The sequence below is a fragment of the Patella vulgata genome, chromosome 3, assembly GCF_932274485.2.
Source record: "Patella vulgata chromosome 3, xgPatVulg1.2, whole genome shotgun sequence".
Taxonomy (NCBI): Eukaryota; Metazoa; Mollusca; class Gastropoda; family Patellidae; genus Patella; species Patella vulgata.
In genome coordinates, this window is record NC_065881.2 from 60916834 (window position 1) to 60939287 (window position 22454).

Below are 22454 nucleotides of genomic sequence, written 5' to 3' on the forward strand. Positions count from 1 at the left end.
AGCGCTATTCTGAATAATGAATATCAGGTGACAGAAGTAAGCGGCTTTAACAAATAAAGTTGATCTTTATAACATGTTTCAGTAGTTTATTTGATGTCAATACAATCTACTAAAAAAAAAAATCACTATCATGATATACAATGATATATGCTTTTTTAATAGCACTTAATGATTTGTGACAAATGTTTACATTATGACAACATGAAGCAGTAGAAAAAAATTAAGCTATAAAACAGAATTAAACAAGTGGGCTAACAAGGGCCTTAATTGTCCATCAATTTAAAGGACAATATTGGTGTCGGTCATTATTACATGTGATAAAACTGGTTAAACACCTTCCAAATATAATTTAACAGAGAACATTACCACGACAGATAAGATTTCAAGAAACTGAATGGACGAAAGCAAAAGGAAACAAATGAAATGAAATGGGGTTTAACGTCCTACTGATCTGCTCCGAACTGGGCTAATGAAGTCAGGCATACGCCATACAGTGTGCTATGACAGTGGCGGACCCAGGATTTATTCCAGGGGGGTGACTAAAAGAGGTCAGGGGTGAAGCGCGGTCGACCAAAGGCGGGAGCACTAGAAGGGGGGGGGGGGGCATAGGGTGTCCAAAGGGGTTAAAACTATTTTGTGCTATCTGAGGTATCTTCTGGGCAATAGTTCTCAAAGAAATAAAGTGAAAACCCCAAAAACTAGTCACCCCCCCTGGATCCGCCACTGTATGAGGGAAATTTCCCCCGGACAGCGGCACTATGGCCTACTCGTATATCAAATTCCAATTGTCAAGGGATCTTTTACGTGCATGCCAATGTGTACATGGGACCTCAGTTTATCGTCCGATCTGAACGACTAGACAGCTGTCCTTGTCAGGTCCTCCGTCCTGCATCACTGATCTGGGGGAATCAACCCGGAAAATCGGGATGAACTTTCTCGGCCAATGCAGGGATCGAACACCCTGCATTGGCCCAGAAAGTTCATCCAGATTTTCCGGCGTACACCTTTCCGTCTATATAACTGACCGAAGTAACGAGCGATAACAGATATACAGGCCAATTTCTGCTCACTGATAATTCCTGTGAAGACCAAAATTTGTTATATGAGACCGAGAGAATATCTGATAATTCATAAAAAGAATGGACTGTTCACTAGTTAAAAAAAAACAAAAGCAAATAGAAAAAGGTTTTGCATTACCATGTTTTATTAAGTATATATTAATAAAAACAAGGGGTTGTACAGGCTTTTTCTTGTTTTCTTTTATCTAATGACTTTCAATTACTTTTTATAAATTATCAGATATCCTCTCACAGTCTCATAACAACTTTTGGTCTTCAATTCAAAGGAATTATCAGTGAGCAGATATTCGCCCTTGTATCTGTTATCGCTCATTACTTCATACTTCAGTTATATAGAAGGATAACTTGTGTTTTCCTTTTGTCACTTCCGTTTCTTCAAATCTTGATTATGCATTTTATCGTAGCAACTATTATGAAGAACATGAATAAAACATTAGCTACAGGTCATGAGAAATACAACCCCCACAAAAGAGTTTGCCTCTATAAATATTGTTAAATTGGGCTTTTATTTGCTGAATAATAGAAAAAAACTATCAGATGTACCATGGGGGTTTAACATTAACATAGTTTGAACACTAATACCCACCTCACCTACATACTATGGTATTTAAAACATTAAGTTTGGATCATATCGGCTGTTGCCAGATAACATACTGGCGTGAAAGCCTAACTTTCAAACCACGGAAATGAGTTAAAAGATGTACTGATTCATTAAAAGAAAGTCTTATTTATAAAATAAGTCGAAAATTAAGCACGAAAATGTCTCCTGACAGCACTAGGAATGATATATCAATGGAATACAGCAAATTATTTGGCACAAAAATCAGTCTAAAAAAAAAAACAACACAAAACAAGTGTCAGGAATGGAATTATTTGTGGTGTAATAAACACATAAACAAGGTTTGATTTGAGTCGAATACAACTCACAAAATGGACGGTTTTGTTGACAGATAAACTGTACACTATCTACATGTATCGACTCACATCAAGTGATCTTAAAGGGTCATTGATCAGTCCAAATTCTGCAATATCATCTGTGACAAAATTATTAACAGGACATGTGAAGTCATCTCGTGCAGAACCAACGGAATTCATGGAAGCATCAAGGCAATCAAGATCATAACATTTATTATATGACCTAATATTATTCATGGAGGAATCCTGAGATTTATCCTTACAGAATAATCTTTCTACTGGTTTTGATCTCCGGTACATAAATTCTCCACCATAGAAATCTGGATGATTTATCATTTTCTCGTCACTTTTATATATTATGGGGCTTATTTTCTTTGGTGAATTGTCTTCTACGAAGTGATCATGTGGCCAGCGCTCATCTTCAACACCGCTATTATTACTACCACTATTTTTTCGTTGAGTATTTCTCTGGTATCCATTTGTTACTGTTAGAGCTTCATTTAACTTCTGATCATCAGAATTCTGCTTTACATTTTGGTAGTTTGAATGGCCAATTAGATTTTTCATTATCATTCTACTTGTGGGTTGGTTTTGATTATGGACCAATTCCACAGGTATGGTACTGGTGCTTCTTGCAGAGGAATTGTTTTCAGTTTTACTAGAATAATGTTGTCGATCTCCTAAATGATCACTAATTGTTGCTGGTCTGAAAATACCTGGATCTTTATTTCTAGGTCTTTCATTACGATTATAAATCAATGGTTGATTTAATACACCATAATCATCTGGATTGAAAAACTTTGGATCCTGCATAAAAAAACAGCAGTTGACAGGTAAGATACACCCACATTTTGCAAGAGATGGATAGAACCCCCCCCCCCCAAAAAAAAAACAGCGGTTGCCAGGCAAGATACACCCACATTTTGCAAGAGATGGATAGAGTACAAACAATCAGGGGAAATAATCCAGAAGTTATGCGCAAATATCAGACGGAATCGAAATCTCTGAGATAAACATATATTTTAAGTTTCATCAAAATCAGATATAAATTCTGACCTCTGGTGGGTCCACAACCTTGGTATTGCATACTTTTACACTATTTACGTACAAGGAGTGGCCATTTTGTAGGGCAGTTTCAATCTGATTTTCACGAAATTCAAACTCGAGTGTGATTAGGTTGTAACACTAATATACTTAAACGTTTTTAAAAATCGGAAAACATTGTGACCTCTAGAGGGTCCACATGCTAAAAACTGAATTTTTTGTACCATCAGGGGCAATAATCCAGGAAGTTATGATCTGATATGCGTGAATTTCAGAAAGAACCAAGATCTTTGGGATATAAACCATTTTGTTGGGCAAATTCGGTTCAATTTCGATCTCAGCTATGATCAAAGTGTAAGAGTGATATATTGAAACAATTTTTAAAATTGGACAAAAATCGTGACCTATGGAGAGGGTCCACACTCCACAAGTTAAAATCACAATGTTTTCGTACAATCAGAGGCAATAATCCAGGAACTTTATTACGGCCCAATATTGATATATCAAAATTGAACACTATTTGAGCACATAGAGAGGTAGTTTTGTCTGGCAGTCTTGGTCTGATTTTCAAGAAATTCGCACTCAATCATCATTATTGTGTAGCGGTGATATATTTGAACATTTTTTTAAATCAGATAATTGTGGACGGACGGACAGGGGCGACGACAATATACGTCCACATGAAAATGCGGGCGTATAAAAATCACAGGCAGTGAAAATTCTGAAGTGGAAGCCCTTCGTATTACATACTTTTACACAATTTGTGTACAAAGAGCGGCCATTTTGTCAGGCGGTTTAGTTTTGATTCTCACGAAATTCGAATCCTATCCTTATTAGGGTGTAAGGTAATATATTCAAATGGGTTTTTAAATCAGATAAAAATTGTGAACTCTAGAGGGACCACAAGCTATTTTTCGAACAACCAAGGGCCATAATTTAAGACGTTAGGATCCGATATGCGCGAATAACCAAAGGAACCAAGATCTTTGGGTTATAAATATATATTTCAAGTTTCATTAAAATTGTGACCTCTAGAGGGTCCACAACCTTGATATACCATATTTTTACACTTTTGTGAACATGGAGTGGCAGTTTTGGTCCTATTTTCACGAAATTCGAACTCAACAGACATTACAGTATAATGGTGATATATTCAAACGTTTCTATAAATCGGTTAATAATTGTGACCTCAAGTGGGACCATAAGATAAAAACGTGATTTCTCGTACAATTAGGGGTCATAATTCAGGAACTTACAATTTGATATGTGCAAATATCGAAAGGAACCAAGTTCTTTAGGTTATAAACATGCATATAAAGTTTCATTCAAATTGGATGAAAATTGTGACCCGTAGAGTTTCCACAAGCTAAAAACATGATTTTTCATACAATCAGGGACCATAATCCATGAAGTTATGGTCCGATACATACCAATATCGAAAGAAACCGAGATCTTTGGGAGATTGACCTTTATTTCAAGTTTCGTCAAAATTGTATACTTTACACACATTGTGGACGGACAGGGGCGACGGCATAATATGTCCACATGAAAATGTTGGCGGATAAAAATTATGAAGGGTTATTTTTACATAATTACAGCATATTTTACTTTTCTTGAAAGATTCAAATTATTACTAAAAATATATATATAATTTGAATTGTCTGTAAGTGATAGATCACTTGTGTTCAAGATGAATTACCTTTTCAATAATATCTGGTATTTCATTTTGAATGTCTGGCCATCCAGCTGGTTGTTTTTGACATAAACTGCTAGTAGCTAGATGAATTAATTCTTTTGTAGTATACATGTACTTTCTTTTAATATCTATAAATTGAAAAATTACAACCTTAGATTTACAGAAAAATAAAACACCAGAAGAATGCATATGAAAATGTCTACAGTAATAACTTTGAGGCATGAGAAAAGTCAACAGTAGTGTGCATTGTCATATAAATAGCGAAGCACATGATAATATGTGCCTATAATATTCAAATAATATATCTTATGAAATACAGCATGAAGGGCCATTTTGATGATTAATGAGACTGAGAGGGATCTAGCCGAATCGGGTAGGGTTTATGTAAATACAAGGCAACAGTGAGGTTGGTGTCTCCCGCCGAAATCCCAAAATAAATAGATGACACATATTAATCACACATTTATCTTTTTCAAAAGTATTGAGCCATAAAACTATACACTAAGTTTCACCACTCTCTATCAGATAGAATCAAGATATCTTGTCTGAAAACATCCACCGATGAAATTGATTAGCTCCAGCTCGAAATGTTAACCATTGAACTCAGTCAAGACATTCACCTAATGAACATCTACATCCAGTTTAAACATTCTACCTCAATTAAAACCAGAGTTATGTTCCAAAGTCTCGACCAATCAAATTGCTTATCGTTCTGCTTACCCTCAGCAGAAAAAGTTCATTATCGAACTTAGTCAAGGTATTGATGTAATAAAGCTATACACCAAGTATCCTAACTCTCACTGTCCCAAAGCATCAAACAATCAAATTGCTTATCTCTGCTTACCCGAAGCAGAAAATTCTCATCTTCGAACTCCATCAAGGCATTCACCTAAATACCTACGCCAAGTGTGAACATTCTAACTCAATTAGAAGGAGAGTTATTGTGTTCCAAGGTCTCGACCAATCAAATTGTTTATTGCTCTGATTACCCCGAGTAGAAAATGCTCATTATCGAACTTAGTCAATGTATTGATGTAATGAAACTATACACCAAGTTTCATCACTCTCACTTAATTAGAACTAAAGTTATCGTGTCCCAAAGCATTAACCTAGGCAGAATATGCTCATCTTCGAACTCCATCAAGGCATTGACCTAATAAACACCTAACCAAGTTTGAACATTCTAGCTCAATTAGAAAGGGTTATTGTGTCCCAAAAAGTGTGACGGACAGAAAGATGGACGAACCCATTTTAATAGTCCCCTGCGTTTTTCGAAAGGCGGGGGGACAATAAATATTGTGATAAGCATGGGGCACCCAAACTTAAGTCACAAATTAATATACCTGTCTGTTGAGCAGTTGATTCAGGTGTAAGATCCATAGCCTACAATACAAAATCATTCATATATAACATGCAAGATAGCCCACATTATGCCAGAGACAGAACAAGCAAAACAAAAACGCGATTTGTTTTTTACAATAGGGCCTACAATCAAGTTACGGTCCGATATGCATGGATATGAAAAAGAACCGAGATCTTTTGGAATATAAACATATTTTAAGTTTCATCCAGATCAGATAAAAACTGTGGTTTCTAGAGGGTCCACAACCATTACACTATTTGCTTACAAGTAGCAGCCATTTTGTCAAGCAGTCAAGATTTGAACTCCACCATCATTAGTGTGTAACGGTGATATATTTAAACAGTTTTTTTTAAATCAGATAAAGATAGGTTGTCAGGCAACGAAACATACACCAATAGCTGCCAAGTCATCCCGGCAGTCAACATATGGGTGAAATCCCATCACTGGTCCACAACCTTATGTTTCAAATTTCAAATAAAGCTCTCCAAAATTTAACCATTCTCCATGCTATGACTCGACCAGTTTGTTAAAATCTATTTGTAGCTGTGTTCTTTGAAATTGACAAATTATAATGCCTCTAAATTTAAAGAATATAGGATAGCGAAAATTATGTGCTGAGCCGTTACTTCAAGGTAAGTCTTCTTAACCGTAATGTAATTAACAAGAGTCAAAACAGGGTAACCTTACAAGAATAACTAAACATCCATTGAAAATAAAACAGCTACAACTACAAATACAATCTTACTTCTTTATCACAGGTTTCAATTTTGATTACAGTGCCATCCATATGATGATTGATCAGAGTTGTTACTTTCTGAAATATTATAAATCAAGAAATTAATCCATACCCTCTTTCGAATATTACAACAATGAAGAAAGATTAGTTAAATCAGATATTTACATCACTGTAATGTTACCGAGGACAAAGATTATTAGTCACCATCTGTGAAACACAAACTGATTCCCTACAATTCTATATACTGAAATCCATCTTTATTGGATCTTGAGGTTGTTATACGTTCAAACTAGAAGTGGACATATGCTTCAAATTTTTGGATAGATTATTTACCATAAGAGTTCTAATAGAACTGCATGCCACAACTAAGATACCCTCCAGTTCTAGGGTAGCTGTATAATATCTTTCTGCTTTTTCAGGGCTAAAATGTAAGTTCATTGTTCATTAGTAGAATTAGATGTTTTCTACAAAATCTACTGATTGCACAAATTATAAACTATTTAACAATAATATATCAACACTTAGTCCAGGTAACTAATTTTACCTGTTATCATTACCTGGACTTTAGTGGCAAAAATCACAACCACAAAATTGTATGGATAGAGTAAATATGGGCTACTGGGGTAAATATTTTACAGAAATGTTAACATTATCATTTTGTTATGTAAAAATTAGCCACACAAAGAGTGGAATATGCCCACACAGCAGCTTTGCCTCAACTACAGCTTATTCGAAAGGAAAACTTGGATGTTGAGGAAATTCGATAAGGATCTAGGATTGAAAAAAAAACCTGTTAATACCTACAACGTCTATCACATTCACATGTTTTTTGGCAAAAGGGGGGATAACTCAAACAGAAGGCTGTGGATTATAAATATCTATGAAGATTGATGACCACAAGTCAAATAAGAAAAAGATCCATTAAAAAATGAAATGGGGTTTTAACGCCCTACTGTTATACTCTTACATGGCTAATGAAGACGTGCATATGCCAATAAGTGTGCTATGAGGAAAATTTGCCCCGTTTTCCAACTGCCAAGGGATCTCACACGTGCCCGCCTAATGTGTACATGAGACAACTATATGTTGTCCCCTGCTAGGCCTTCAGTCCTACACCACTGACAAGTGGGAACCCAGCCAAAAATCCATGTGAACTTTGTCAGCCAACATCAGGATCGAACACGGGACACCCAGGTTAGCAGGCCAACGTCTTACTCACAGAGCCACCACGACTATCATCCATTATAAACTATCGCATTCACAAGGTTTTTTGGAAAAGGGGACATAACTCCAGAACAGAAAGTAGCGGATGCTGAACATCATCGATAGGATTTATTCTTTTATGACCCCAATGCTTGACACCAATTTTACAAAAATTTGTTTACCAGCGGATGCCAAGTAAGATACATGTAAGTCCACATTTTCCAAGAGGTGGACAGAAAACAAATTAACCAGAGGTTGCTAGGCAGGATACACCCACATTTTGCAAGAGATGGATAGAGAACAAGCTAAAAACAAAATCAGGGTCTGAAATGCACAAATATCAAAAGGGACTGAGATCTCTAGGGATATTAAGATATGTTTTAAGTTTCATCAGATTTGGATAAAATTGTGACCTCTAGAGGGTCCACAAGGTTTGTATTGCATACTTTTACACAATTTTCGTACAAAGAGCGTCTATTTTGTCAGGCAGTTTCATTTCGATTTTCCCCAAAAATTTGAATTCAACTTTCATTTTGGTGGAATGGTGAAATATTTAAAATGTTTTTAAAATCGGGGAAAAAAAATGTGACCTCTAGAGAATCTGCAAGCTAAAATTCGATTTTTCGAACAATCAGGGGCCATAATCCAGGAAGTTAAGTTCGGATATACGCGATTATCAAAAGGAACCAAGAGCTTAGAGTGTAATGATGATATATTCACGTTTTTTTTTTAAATCGGATAAAAAATTGTGACCTCTACATGGACGGCAAGCTAAAAACTTGAATTTTTGTACATTCAAGGGCCATAATTCAAGAAGTTACGATCCAATACGCGCGAATATCGAAAGGAACCAAGATCTTTGGGTTATAAACATGTATCAACTCTCATCAAAATCGGATAAAAATTGTGACCTCTAGAGGGTCCACAAGCTTGATATACCAGATGCTATACACTATTTGCGTACAAGGGGCTTCCATTTTGTCCAGGAGTTTTGGCCAAATTTTCACGAAATTCGTACTCAGCCATTCTTAATCTTAGGGTGTAACGGTGATATATTCAAACGTTTTTTTAACTAGGATAAAAATTGTGACCTCTATAGGGTCCAAAAGCTAAAAACGTGATTTTTCGTACAATCAGGGGCCACAATTCAGGAAGTTATGGTCTGATAAGTGCAAATATCGAAACCAACCTAGATCTGTGGGTTACATACATTTCAAGTTGAAACCAAATCGGATAAAAATTGTGACCTCTACAGTGTTCACAAGCTAAAAACGTGATTTTTCGTACAATCAGGGGCCATAATCCATGAAGTTACAATTCGATACATGCCAATATCGAAAGGAACCGAGATCTTAGGGTGATAAACCTATATTTCAAGTTTCATTGAAATTGGATAAAAATTGTGACCTGTAGAGTGTTCACAAACAATTGTGGACAGACATGGGCGACGACAATACGTCAACATGAAAATGTGGGCGTATAAAAATATATTGTGCAGTACCGTGTTCAAAAAGACTAAAGTCAACAAAAATAAAATCTGATCTTATGAAATCCAAATGTTGCTAACCTTTTATGTAAAGACAGATTTTTAAAGTTGTTGTGTATTGTATATATTTATAATTATTTTATAATAAGCCTAGCTGAGACATAAAATTGTTAGATGTCTTTTTTATCACACATTTTTGGCAGCTAAAATATTCCAGTTGGCGAAAAAAAAATATGAAAATCCTTTTTATATAAAAATTAACATTCATTTTGGTGGAAAAAAATTGAAAGCCAGTGTGAGCCCTGGCCAGGGCTCTGGCAGTAATTATCGGAAATCGTTGAAAAATCAATAGGCTACTTCGTCTCATGATCTTACACACTGTAAATCATTAAAATCAATAGGCTTCTTCGTCTCGCAAACACTGTGTCAATCGGATATTGACTTCAGCCTCTAAAGTGTCCACAAGTGACCTTAAGCACTTGCCATAACTCTGGCAGTAATTATCGGAAATCGACGAAAATGGGCTTCTTCATCTCATGAACTTATAACACTTGCCATAACTCTGGCAGTAATTATCAGAAATCATTAGGCTTCTTTGTCTCATGACCTTAAACACAGTGTATAAATCTAAAGTCAATCGGAGATTAACTTTTAGCCTCTAGACAGTCCACAAGTGAAAATCAAAAGGCTTCTTCATCTCATGACCTTAAACACTGTGTATAAATTTAAAGTTAATCAGGTATTAACTTTAGCATCTTGAGCGTCCACGAGATATTTCAAAGTGATCAAGGGTCAGAACTCTGGCAGTACTTATCGGAAATCAGTGAAAATCAATAGGCTTCTTTGTCTCATGACCTTAAACACTGTGTATAAATTTAAAGTCAATCGGATAATAACTTTAGCCAAAATTGCTTGTGGACGCCAGACCGACGACAACACAACCACATTTCATGACCTTAAACACTGTGTATAAATTTAAGTCAATCGGTTATTAACTTTAGCATCTTGAGCATCCACAGGATATTTCAAAGTGATCAAGGGTCATAACTCTGGCAGTAATTATTGGAAATCGTTGAAAATCAAAAGGTTTCTTCGTCTTATGACCTTAAACACTGTAAAAATTTAAAGTCAATCGGATATTAACTTTAGCATCTAGAGCATCCACAAGATATTTCAAAGTGATCAAGAGCCTTAACTCTGGCAGTAATGATCGGAAAATGTTGAAAATGAATAGGCTTCTTCATCTCATAACCTTAAACATTGTGTATAAATTGAAAGTCAATCGGATATTAACTTCCGCCTCTAGAGCATCCACAAGATGTTTAGAAGAGATCAAGGGCCATAACTCTGGCAGTAATTCATGACCTTACACACTGTGTATAAATCTAAAGTCAATCGAATATTAACTTTAGCCTCTAGAGTGTCTGCAAGCAATTGGACAAACGAGGGCAACGACAATATTCGACCACATTTCACTGAAATGTGGGCATATAAAAATTATTTCCCATAAACAATGAGTAGACTTTTTTGTGTTACAAATATATATTATCAAATAAATAATCTTGATCATAAATAGATTCACACCTTTCTATACTTGGGTTCAGATTGCCATTGCCATGGTTTTCTATACTTGGGTTCTCGTTACCATGGCTTACTATATATGGGTTCAGATAACCATGGCTTTCAGTGATGGTTTCATCAGATGGTTCTTTCTGAAAAATAAATATTCACAATATATTGGACATTAACATTAAAAGGTCCGCAGACAGCCTATTTGCTATTTAATCAAAAAAACTAAATCAAAATACCATCACTAGTAGCAAGTTTGAGATGTAACAAGTAAAGTAACAAAATCTTTCAACACTGGTTTAGATATCAGCATCATACCTTTATTTGTCCTGGTTTTAACAAATTATTCTGATTGGAATTACATTCTCTACTGCTACTAAACAACTGGTTCTTCTTTATTCGAGCTTCCTGAAATTCATGATTTTGTAGATAAATTAATCTCATTTATTAAACAAGCTTCAATTTGAAATCCTTTATAATAAGTCTTTTAAAAAAACCCAAAAACAACCATACGGTGAGGCTGATGTCCCCCGCCGAAATCCCAAATAAATAAATGACACATTAATCGCACATTTATTTTTTTCAAAAGTATCGAGCAATCAAACTGATTATCAACTATACACTAAGTTTCATCACTCTATCAGATAGAATCAAAGTTATCTTGTACCAAAGCATCGACCAATGAAAATTTCTTAGCTTGGCTTAGCTTTAGCTCGAAAAGTTAATCATTGAAGTCAGTCAAGACATTCACCTAATGAACATCTACATCAAGTTTAAACATTCTACCTTAAAGGGCCAATCCCGATTATATTTGGGAGATTAAAACTGCTTAATTTTGTGTTAAAAGCCCTTAAAATCCTTTACTAACTCAGTATACGTGATACATTTTCAACCAAATTAAACCTGTCAGTATTCATCTGGTGTCTGGATAAACCAAGACTTTTATTTTATAAAAAAATATGTTAAGATGAAATTTACCTTTCACCTTTCGTTATTAAATACAGCACATGGGCCCATGCACTGTATAGACTTCTAAAGGAATGGCAATAGATTATCAGGTCACCCAATGAAAAAATGGGCCTGACATCTTAAAAGGGTTACGTGTCCGGATAAACGGTTTTGATGTTCACGTCTAAACGACTCAATATTTTGAGCTGAAATTTTGAGACAAGGTAAAAACACCATTCCTCTATATTTTGGCGCTTAATCTTATATGTACACAGACTTTTATTTTTGGGACTGTTAAAATCGTGACTGTCCCTTTAATTAAAAGCAGGGTTCCAAAGTCTTGACCAATCAAATTGCTAATCGCTCCTTAGCCTAAGCAGAAAATTCTCATCATCGAACTTAGTCAAGGGTCAAGGTAATGATATAATGAATCTATACTCGGAGTTTCATCACTCTCACTTAATCAAAACCAAAGTTATAGTGCCCCAAAGCATCAAGTAATCAAATTGCTTATCTCTGCTTACCCTAAACAGAAAATGCTCATCTTCGAACTCCATAAAGCACTCTCCACACAAGTCTCGCTATCCAGCATTCAACTCTGCCCACGGCTCATGCACTAAATTGGTTCACCTAGAGGTCATTGGTCACATGATTAACTACATGATGAAAATGACATCTGTCAGAAAAGTTCCTGGCGTTATAAACACTTGATGAGTTTTAGTCAATTTTAGGGGAAAATATCAATTATTACCCCTCCGTTTCGTGTGTAAATGTATTAGGCCTTACGATCGCATTATAAAGGTAAACAGATCCACGGGTAATTCTAAAATTAGCACGGCAACATGCGCAGTTCGTATTTCCGACCATTTAACCCTGTAATCTTACGTGAAAGAGTTCCCTGTAATATTTGTAAATACATTGTTACTTTGCAATTGTGACCCCATTTCTATTTAAATATGGTAATGGTATTAGATATATTATCATTTATTTGTTGTTCATCATTTTCCATCAACACCAAGAATCTTGGCGGTGCAGTCAAATGAGCCGTTAGCAGAGATAGTTTGGACTGCAAGGGAAGACAACTCTGTTTGGGAGATTGTCCATGAAGACATTGACCTAATAAACACATACACCTTACCCTAAGCAGAAAATTCTCATCTTCAAACTCCATCAAGGCATTGACCTAATAAACACCCACACAAAGTTTGAACATTCTAGTTCAATTAGGAGAGTTATTGTGTCCCAAAAAGTGTGACGGACAGCCGGACGAACGAACCCATTTTAATAGTCCCTGCTTTCTTCGAAAGGCTGGGGACAAAAAGATGTTACTCTTAATGAGTAAGAAAGATAGGTTGCCAGGCAACAAAACATATACCCACAGCAGCTAAATCGTCTGCGCCAACAACAAGGGTTGACGCATATTTATTCTTTTATAGGTAATGGGAACATTTACAGGATACTGATATCCATTTCATACAGATCAGATGACAACTTTGTCATTTGAAACAAGGAAATGAAATGAAATGAAATGGAGTTTAACGTCCTACTGTTCTGCTCCTAACCTGGGCTAATGAAGACGGGCATATGCCATACAGTGTGCTATGAGGGAAATTTTGCCCGGACAGCGGCACTACAGCCTACTCTTATATCGAATTCCAACTGCCAAGGGATCTTTTACGTGCACGCCAATTTGTACACGGGACCTCGGTTTTTCGTCCCATCCGAACCACTAGACAGCTTTCCTTGTCAGCCCCTCCATCCTGCATCACTGACAAGGGAGAACCACGCCGGAAAATCTGGATGAACTTTCTCGGCCAATGCAGGGATCGAACACCCGACCTCCAGGCTAGCAAGCTAGCGACTTACCCACTTAGCCACGTGATCCCCCATTTGAAACATTTGAAACAAGGACCATAACTCTAGAAGTAATTAACGGAAATTATTGAAATTAAATAGGATTCTTCGTCAACAATGAACACATGAATAGATAATAATTACTGTAGTCTGTAGAGTGTTCACACACAGCAATCAATTCATTTATGGTCACAATCATTTAAGCTGATAAAATATAAAAGAAAGAATAAATTTCAATTTTCAAGTAATGCTTTTTACCTGATCAGGTATGCGACGTGGTGCCCTGAATTTTGATACAGGTACTGTTGTTGCTGACATTCTTGCTAGAATAAAGAAGTTTATTGATTGATTAAACTGAAGTGTTCTGAAACTGACCCATCACCAGACAAATACCATAATTAAACGTTACACACAGGCATGGGCATGGATTTAGGGGGGGACCCGTTCGTCGTGTTTAATTACGTCACAATTCTACTCACACCACCTCCGTCGTCGGGACTGACAGAACTGTTACAGGACTGAATTCCGCGTCACTTGATTGCAATTCTGTCAATCCGGGACGTTCAGGACTGTGAATCGAGCATCCCCAATATTTATGCAGCTTTGATGTAGGTAGTCAATTTTTCAATATTGTCATCATACATGTATTACCCCTAGTTACAGCCTTCATCGAAATAACACTGGTACAGTGAACTGTTCGTAACTGTTTATTTCGTTTGGTAATGAAATGTTCCAGATTCCAGGGTTCGTCCGTCCCCCCCAAAAGTTATGGGAAATCCACGCCCTTGCACACAGGGAAAACCAGCGGTTGCCAGGCAAGATATGGCCTCATTTTACAAGAGAGGGACAGAGAACAAACTAAAGAAAACGCGATTTTTTGTACAATCAAGGGCCAGAATCAAGTTACGGTCTGATCTGCATGAATATCAAAAGGAACCGAGGTCTTTTGGACATAAACATATCTTAAGTTTCATCAAGATCACATAAAAACTGACTTCAAGAGGGTCCACAACCTTGGTATTACATACTTTTACAATATTTGTGTACAAGTAGCAGCCATTTCGTCAAGCAGTTTCAGTCTGAGTTTCAAGAGATTAGAGAGAGAGAGAGAGAAAAATGGGGTTTAACGTCCACTCGACACATGGGTTTCAAAATTCAATGCAAAATCAAAACGCACAAAATTTACCCATTTTCTACTTCAATTTTGGCTATGTAAGACAGGGGGTAAAATTCTGAAAAAGGTTGATAATGAAACTTCATTTACCCTGCTATAACATACATTAAAGTCCATCTTGTGTATTTGATGACTTATGTTTTTAATTTGCACTTGAAATCTGTGCGGTGATGGAGTTGACTTTTCACGTTGATTTTAATAATACTTCTAATGATTTACATGTATACCCCCTCAAACGTGTTTATTTCAAGTAACTGTTTGCATAGATTATGAATATGGAATCATTTTGGATCTACATCATATTGTTTTAAATTTATTTTTCTTCCCAAATGAGAAAAAAAAATGGTTATTCCACTTCACAAATTGGAATATTGGGCTTTGCCAATCAAGATTAAAATTACTTCTGAAAAACTATTAAAACAAGCCAACAGTGAGGCTGAAGTCCCCCATCGAAATCCCAATATAAATATACTCAGCCAAATTAAAAACTTGACACTCAGGATTTTTGGGACTAGATTTTTTATATTTGGTTTAAGGCAACTATTTTAGTGTTATGTTGTGCACAGACGACCTTGACATCAAAAGAAAGCAAGAATACGTCTCTCCGAAAGTCCTTGACATTGATAACGTTCGTGATGTCACAGTACCCCCCAAAATGAAATTCACAGACTTGGAGAACAATCGGAATAAAGTGTTTAGTAACGGTTGTGGCCTCCTCTAGCGTCTCGTACTGCCACACAACGTCTTCTCGTGGATCTCAGAACATTAGTAAACACTACCCGAGGAAGACGTCGCCACTGCTAAGCAAGAGCATGTTGAAGGTCCTGCAACGTCAGTGGTGGTTTCTCTTGCTGACGAACACGTCGACCAAGTTCGTCCCAGATGTGTTCAATAGGATTAAGGTCGGGGGCTATGCGACGGCCAATCCAGGACCACGACACCGGCATTTCTTAAAAAATTCTGGGTAGCAATTGCTGTATGGGGTCGAGCATTGTCTTGTTGAAACGTTAGTCCAGGCCCATGTCTCTGCATAAACTGAAGAAGAACAGATTGCAAAATCTGATCCCTGTACTGGACAGCATTTAAGTTCCCTTGGACAACAAGAGGAGAACGTCCATGTGCACAAAAAGAACCCCAAACCATGACGCTGCCGCCACCAAATCAGTCAACTTCTCTGACGCATACTTGAGCGTAACGTTCACCTCGTCTGCAGTACACCCGGGCCCTGCCATCGGCAAATCTCAAAGTGAATCGAGATTCGTCACTAAAGACAACCGAATTCCACTGTCTTTCAGTAAATCTTATGTGTCTTGTGGCCCACACAAGTCAGTTACGGCAATGAAGAGGTGTTAATAGGGCCTCCGAGCTCGAAGACCAGCAGCCTGCAAGCGATTTCGAACAGTTTGTGCAGTTACCCTTCCACCAAACATCTCTCTACTTGTGGAGGTTGCAGTGACAAATCTGTTTCTAAGATGACGTAATCGTATTGCTTGATCTTCCTGGAGTGACGTCACACGTGGCGCTCTCGCCCTTGGGCGGTCGGCAATAGTTCCAGTTTGAAGCACTCTCATTCTAAGATTAATTATTGTCTGGCGTGAACAATTAAAGGCTCTTGCAACAGTGACCACAGACTGACCAGCATAGAGCCTACCTATAGCACGTAGACGTTCTACATTTGATAGGTGCGGCATTTTCTAACAAAAATGAAAATAATAATTTTAATTTGTTTTTCCAGTTCAAGTTACGTGTGCGTGTTCAGTTTAAGCAAACTTGCATCGATTGACCTCACGAGTTTGTGTTTTTCAGGTTTTTCATCTTTATATGCTCAAAAGTCTACCTCAATTAAAATCAGAGTTGTTATGTTCCAAAGTCTTGACCAATCAAATTGCTTATTGATATTTAGCCCAAGCAGAAAATTCTCATCATCAAACTTAGTCAAGGTAATGATATAATGAATCTATACTCGGAGTTTCATCACTCTCACTTAATTAAAACCAAAGTTATTGGCCCCCAAAGCATAAAAAAACCAGATTGCTTATCTCTGCTTACCGTAAGCAGACAATGTTTATCATCGAACTTCATCAAGGCATTCACCTAATGAACGCCTACACTAAGTTAGAACATTCTTCCTCAACTTTGTGCTCCAAAGTCTCGAACAATCAAATTGCTTATCGCTCTGCTTACCCTAAGCAGAAAATGCTTATTATGGAACTTAGTCAAGGTATTGATGTGATAAAACTATACACCAAGTGTCCTCACTCTCACTTATTTAGAACTTAAGTTATCGTGTTCCAAAGCATCAACCAATCAAATTGCTTATCTCTGCTTACCCCAAGCAGAAAATTCTCATCTTCTAACTCCTAACTCCATCAAGGCATTCACCGAATAAAGAGAGAGAGAGAAATGGGGTTTAAAGTCCACTCAACACAAACTAGGTCATTTCAGGACTACCGGTAACACATGGTTCAATTTTATTTCAATAATTCGATTGCGCGTAGGGGTCTTTAGCAGTGGGAGGAAACCTGAGAAAACCCACGAGGTTGGACTGGCATCCCTAGTCTTTGTCACGTACAACTGGGGAATCGAAACCCCGCCAGTTGACTCAGTGACAGACCTATGATACAGCGCAGCGTGCACATGCTAACCATTCGGCCATCCAACCCCCCATCATTCCCTTAATAAACACCTATGCCAAGTGTGAACATTCTAGCTCAATTTGAATGAGAGTTATTGTGTTCCAATCAAATTGCTTATCGCTCTGCTTACCCGGAGCAGAAAATGCTCATTATCAAACTTAGTCAAGGTATTGATACATAATAAAACTATACACCAAATTTCATCACTCTCACTTAATTAAAACTAAAGTTATCATGTCCCAAAGTATCAACCAATTTGGGGGTTGGATGGCTGAATGGTTAGCATGTGCGTGCTGTATCATACGGCCTGTCATTGAATCAACTACATGTAGCGTGGTTTCGAATCCCCGGTTGTACGTGAAAAGGAGTAGGGTCGCCTGTCCAACCTTGTGGGTTTTCTCCGGTTTCCTCCCACTGCTAAAGACCCATACGCGCAAGTGAATTATTGAAATAAAATTAAACCATATGTTAGTCCCAACATAGACGTTAAACCTTATTTCTCTATCTCTATCAACCAATCAAATTAGTTAAAGGGAGTATAGTTTCTATTTAATTTTGGTTTCAAAATTGATAAAAGACCAACTGACATTAACCATACTAATTTTGGAGGTTGTGTATACAATAGTTACTTTGCCAGAGGCAGCGTGGAATTCCTGAAACAACCAGTGGCTGCCAGGCAGGATACACCCACATTTTTGAGAGATGGATAGAGAACAAGCTAAAAAGAAAGATATTTTTCCTACAATCAAGGGCCATAATTCATGAAGTTACAATTCGATATGCGCAAATATCGAAAGGAACCAAGATCTTTGGGTTATAAACATGCATTTCAAGTTTCATCAAAATCGGATTAAAATTGTAACCTCTACATATTTTTACACCTTTCGCGTACAAGCGGCAGCCACTTTGTCCGGCAGTTTTGGTTTGATTTTTAGGAAATTTGAACTCAACCTTTATTATGGTGTTATTGTGATATACTATTAAAAAAAAGTAGGGGATATTTGATTTTTAAGTGTTATTAAAGTCACCTAATGAAACTGACGAAGAAACAAATGACAAAATGAAATGAAGTTCACATTCATCGATTTATTCCAAATGATCGTTAGACTAAGTAAGGCACAGACTGACCATTATAACTAAGGGTAAAATGATACCCGGGGTCAAACAGCAAAGTTACCACAGCATCACAATCAAGTCAGTAACAGGTAAATCCTCCTCTGTTTGCCAAACAAGCATTGATCCGACGTGGCATACTCCTAATGAGACGTCTTAGGTCATTTTGGTCCAGATTGTCCCATTCCTGTTGCAACGCAGCAGCAAGTTCTTGGACATTGGCAGGACGTTGTTGACGTTGACGTAACCTCTGTCCAAGCATGTCCCAGACATGCTCGATGGGGGAGAGGTCGGGACTCAGTGCTGGCCAAGGTAATGTGGTGATGTTCTGTTGTTGGAGGTAACCTGTAACGATCCTGGCCCTGTGACATCTTGCGTTGTCATCCTGGAAGATGAAACGGCGGCCATGACGTCGTGCGAACGGCACAACATGGACTGCCAAGATGTTGTCCCGGTAGTACTGGCCTGTAACACGCCCTGCAACAACATGTAAAGCCGTTCTTCCAGCAACAGTGATGCCTCCCCACACCATAACAGAATCACCCCCAAATCGATCATGTCTGATGACGTTAACGTCTTGGAAGCGCTCGTTTCGACGACGCCACACCCTCCTACGTCTGTCCAAAAAATCAACATCACATTGCTCCAGTGTCGAATATCCCAGTGTTGACGATCCCTACACCAACGACGTCTTGCCTGAATGTGATGATCTCTCAAACAAGAGATCACGCGAGGACGTCGGGCGCGAAAGTGACCCCTATGCAGTCGATTCCGAATCGTCTGGCCACTCACTCTCACACCAGTGTCTGTTTGAAGACGAGCGCTGATCTGATTTGCTGTGATGACACGATTTCTGAAGGCCAAGGTCCTGGGCTTGAGTTGTCGCCCTTGGTCGACCTGAGCGTGGTCTGTCCTGTACAGATTGTGTATCACGGTATCTGGACCATAGCCTGCTTATGACAGACTGAGAAACATTTTAAATCGGATAAAAATTATGACCTATATAAGGTCCACAAGCTAAAAACGTGATTTTTCGTATAATCAGGGGCCATAATTCAGGAAGTTACGATCCGATATGCGACAATATCGAAAGGAACCAAGATCTTTAGGTTATAAACATACATTTCAAGTTTCATCAAAATCGAATTGAAATTGTGACCCATACAGGGTCCACAACATTGATTTACCCTATTTTTACACTATTCGTGTACAAACCGCGGCCATTTTGTCCGGCAATTTTGGTCCGATTTTCCCCAAATTCGAACACAACCTTCCTTAGGGTGTAACGGTGATATAATACTACGTTTTTTTTAAATCGGATAAAAATTATGACCTATATAAGGTCCACAAGCTAAAAACGTGATTTTTCGTATAATCAGGGGCCATAATTCAGGAAGTTACGATCAGATATGCGACAATATCGAAAGGAACCAAGATCTTTAGGTTATAAACATGCATTTCAAGTTTCATCAAAATCGAATTAAAATTGTGACCTATACAGGGTCCACAACCTTGATTTACCATATTTTTACACTATTGGCGTACAAACGGCGGCCATTTTGTCCGGCAATTTTGGTCCGATTTTCCCCAAATTCGAACTCAACCTTCCTTAGGGTGTAACGGTGATATAATAATACGTTTTTTTAATTCAGGAAGTTACGGTCCGATATGCACGAATATCGAAAGGAACTGAGATCTTTGGGTTATAAACTTACATGTCAAGTTTCAACAAAATCGGATAAAAATTGTGACCTCTATAGGGTCCACAAGCTAAAAACGTGATTTTTCGTACAAACAGGGGCCATAATCCATGAAGTTTCGATCCAATACATGCCAATATCAAAAGCAGCCGAGATCTTTTGGAGATAAACCTATATTTCAAGTTTCGTCAAAATCGGACAAGAATTGTGATCTGTCGAGAGTCCACAAACAAATTGTGGACGGACGGACGGACGGACAGGGGCGACGACATATACGTCCACATGAAAATGTGGGCGTATAAAAATTGAATAGTTCATTTGTTCCACATTTTGCCACCTGGTGGCACAAACAGTGTGAATCGCACATTGCATGTGATGCTAAAATTATAATCTACACCAAAAGTTATCTTAGATTACAAAGTTCTACTCCTAGTCCTATTAGAAATTTGAGTTTAAAGTGCTTGGATTTATGATCCACATCTCAGCAAGTTTTTTACTTAAGAAGAGAGGTATAATTTCGGATGTGTTAGTTTAAAGCCAAAAACCTTATATTTTTTATAATTTTTTTGTAGGGGGGAATGTTCCCAACTTTCCCCAATTTGGTCCACTTGACATGGAATGACCCTTCAGTATCATTTCTTGTCACAAATTGCTGGGAATGGGCTTCTAGTTCTAGCTAGGTGTTCAAAATTTTTCGGACCTGCAGCCCACGGCTCCGCAGAAAATAAGAGTGTTTTTGACCAAAATATACCTTTCCGTCTGATCAAGCAAAGGTGGCAACGGCCTAGAGCCTAGAGGTGACATCGCAATAAAACAGACATTTAATTATGAGAATTTAATCTTAAAAATGTTATATCGTTCATTGATGGTAAGCCTGGAAAATCATCTAAAATATCTAAAGGAGGACCCCCAATACAAATCAGCAATCTACTTCAAGGCAAAATAACTTTTAGGCTAGGCCTATATGGAAATCGTTTCACGCCGAGTGGTGCTTCGGTGCAATGACACTTGACTCAGTTCAGTCGTGGCACCACCAACCAATACTGTCAATGGAGTCTCAATGTTAATGCGGAAATAAGTGTTGCTCCGCAATGAACTATTCAACTATGTTAATGAATAATAAACAAAGATTGATCAACCTTTACCTTCGCCCAATGCCACAAAATAGTAACACAGACACCAGTCCTGCTGACAACTGTCCGGTAAGAGACGATTCCTGCGCTTCACGTGCATGTAGGCGAAAGACCGAAGACATTTATCGTTCAAGTTCGTTGCAACAACCTCTGTGGGAGATTTTAATTTTTTAAATTACACGTCTCTCTGTACTTATTTAAAAACCATGATCTCCACACATTCGGCATGTGCCAGTATTTAATAATTATTTTTTTAAAAATGGAATTCTTTTTAACCTAATCACCTAAAAAATAAACATTACACGCGTAGGAATACACGCGAAGTTTGTTGCCGAGTGCCATTTTGGCCAATCAAAATAAAGAAAACGTTTAGCCCCAATCCTTCAATCGTCAACAAGGACACATTTTTCTGGCATTCTGACCAGAAAAATGAAGTGCCTTATTCATAAGAATGCAACACAGCCCTGCAAGAAAAAAAAAAAAAGTTACTGGTTTTTAACGGCAACACCTGGAGGCATTGTGTGGAATATTCAAAACAGTGGCAGACTTTGGATGGAGAAGAAAAAAACATTGCAATCACGTATCGAGATGTGTTCGAAGGTATGTTTGTATGTTATTATTAGTTAGGCTATTTTATTATTATTATTTTCTTAGTCTTAGTATTTAAATTTTTTCTAGGCTGTGAGTGTTCACGTTGGTTGTTGTTAAGATATATATAAAGTACTTGTTCACAATACATGGTATCACGCAAACCAGTGGTGGGCAAACTTTCAAGTTTTAAAACAAAACTGAAGCCTAAACTGGT

At 37.5% G+C, this 22454-nt stretch overlaps 1 protein-coding gene across 1 annotated transcript; it reads right to left on the bottom strand.

Moving 5' to 3' along the window:
* Positions 1 to 72: 72 nt before the first annotated feature.
* On the bottom strand, positions 73 to 21767 carry LOC126814217 (uncharacterized). Its single transcript, XM_050539229.1, has 9 exons — positions 21662 to 21767; positions 14152 to 14216; positions 11410 to 11499; positions 11107 to 11234; positions 7167 to 7254; positions 6843 to 6911; positions 6078 to 6117; positions 4738 to 4862; positions 73 to 2801 (listed from the first exon to the last, which is right to left on the bottom strand). The coding sequence occupies exons 1-9, from the start codon at positions 21747 to 21749 to the stop codon at positions 2046 to 2048; spliced, it is 1449 nt and encodes a 482-aa protein (XP_050395186.1). The 5' UTR covers positions 21750 to 21767; the 3' UTR covers positions 73 to 2045.
* Positions 21768 to 22454: the final 687 nt, after the last annotated feature.

Excerpts from the sequence above, each read along its gene's own strand:
- LOC126814217 (XM_050539229.1), bottom strand. The coding sequence starts at position 21,749 with ATGCACGTGAAGCGCAGGAATCGTCTCTTACCGGACAGTTGTCAGCAG. Across the intron at positions 11,235-11,409 it reads TAAAACCAGGACAAATAAAG|AAAGAACCATCTGATGAAAC; the intron begins GTATGATGCTGA and ends TTTATTTTTCAG. Across the intron at positions 4,863-6,077 it reads ATCAACTGCTCAACAGACAG|ATATTAAAAGAAAGTACATG; the intron begins GTATATTAATTT and ends TTCAATTTATAG.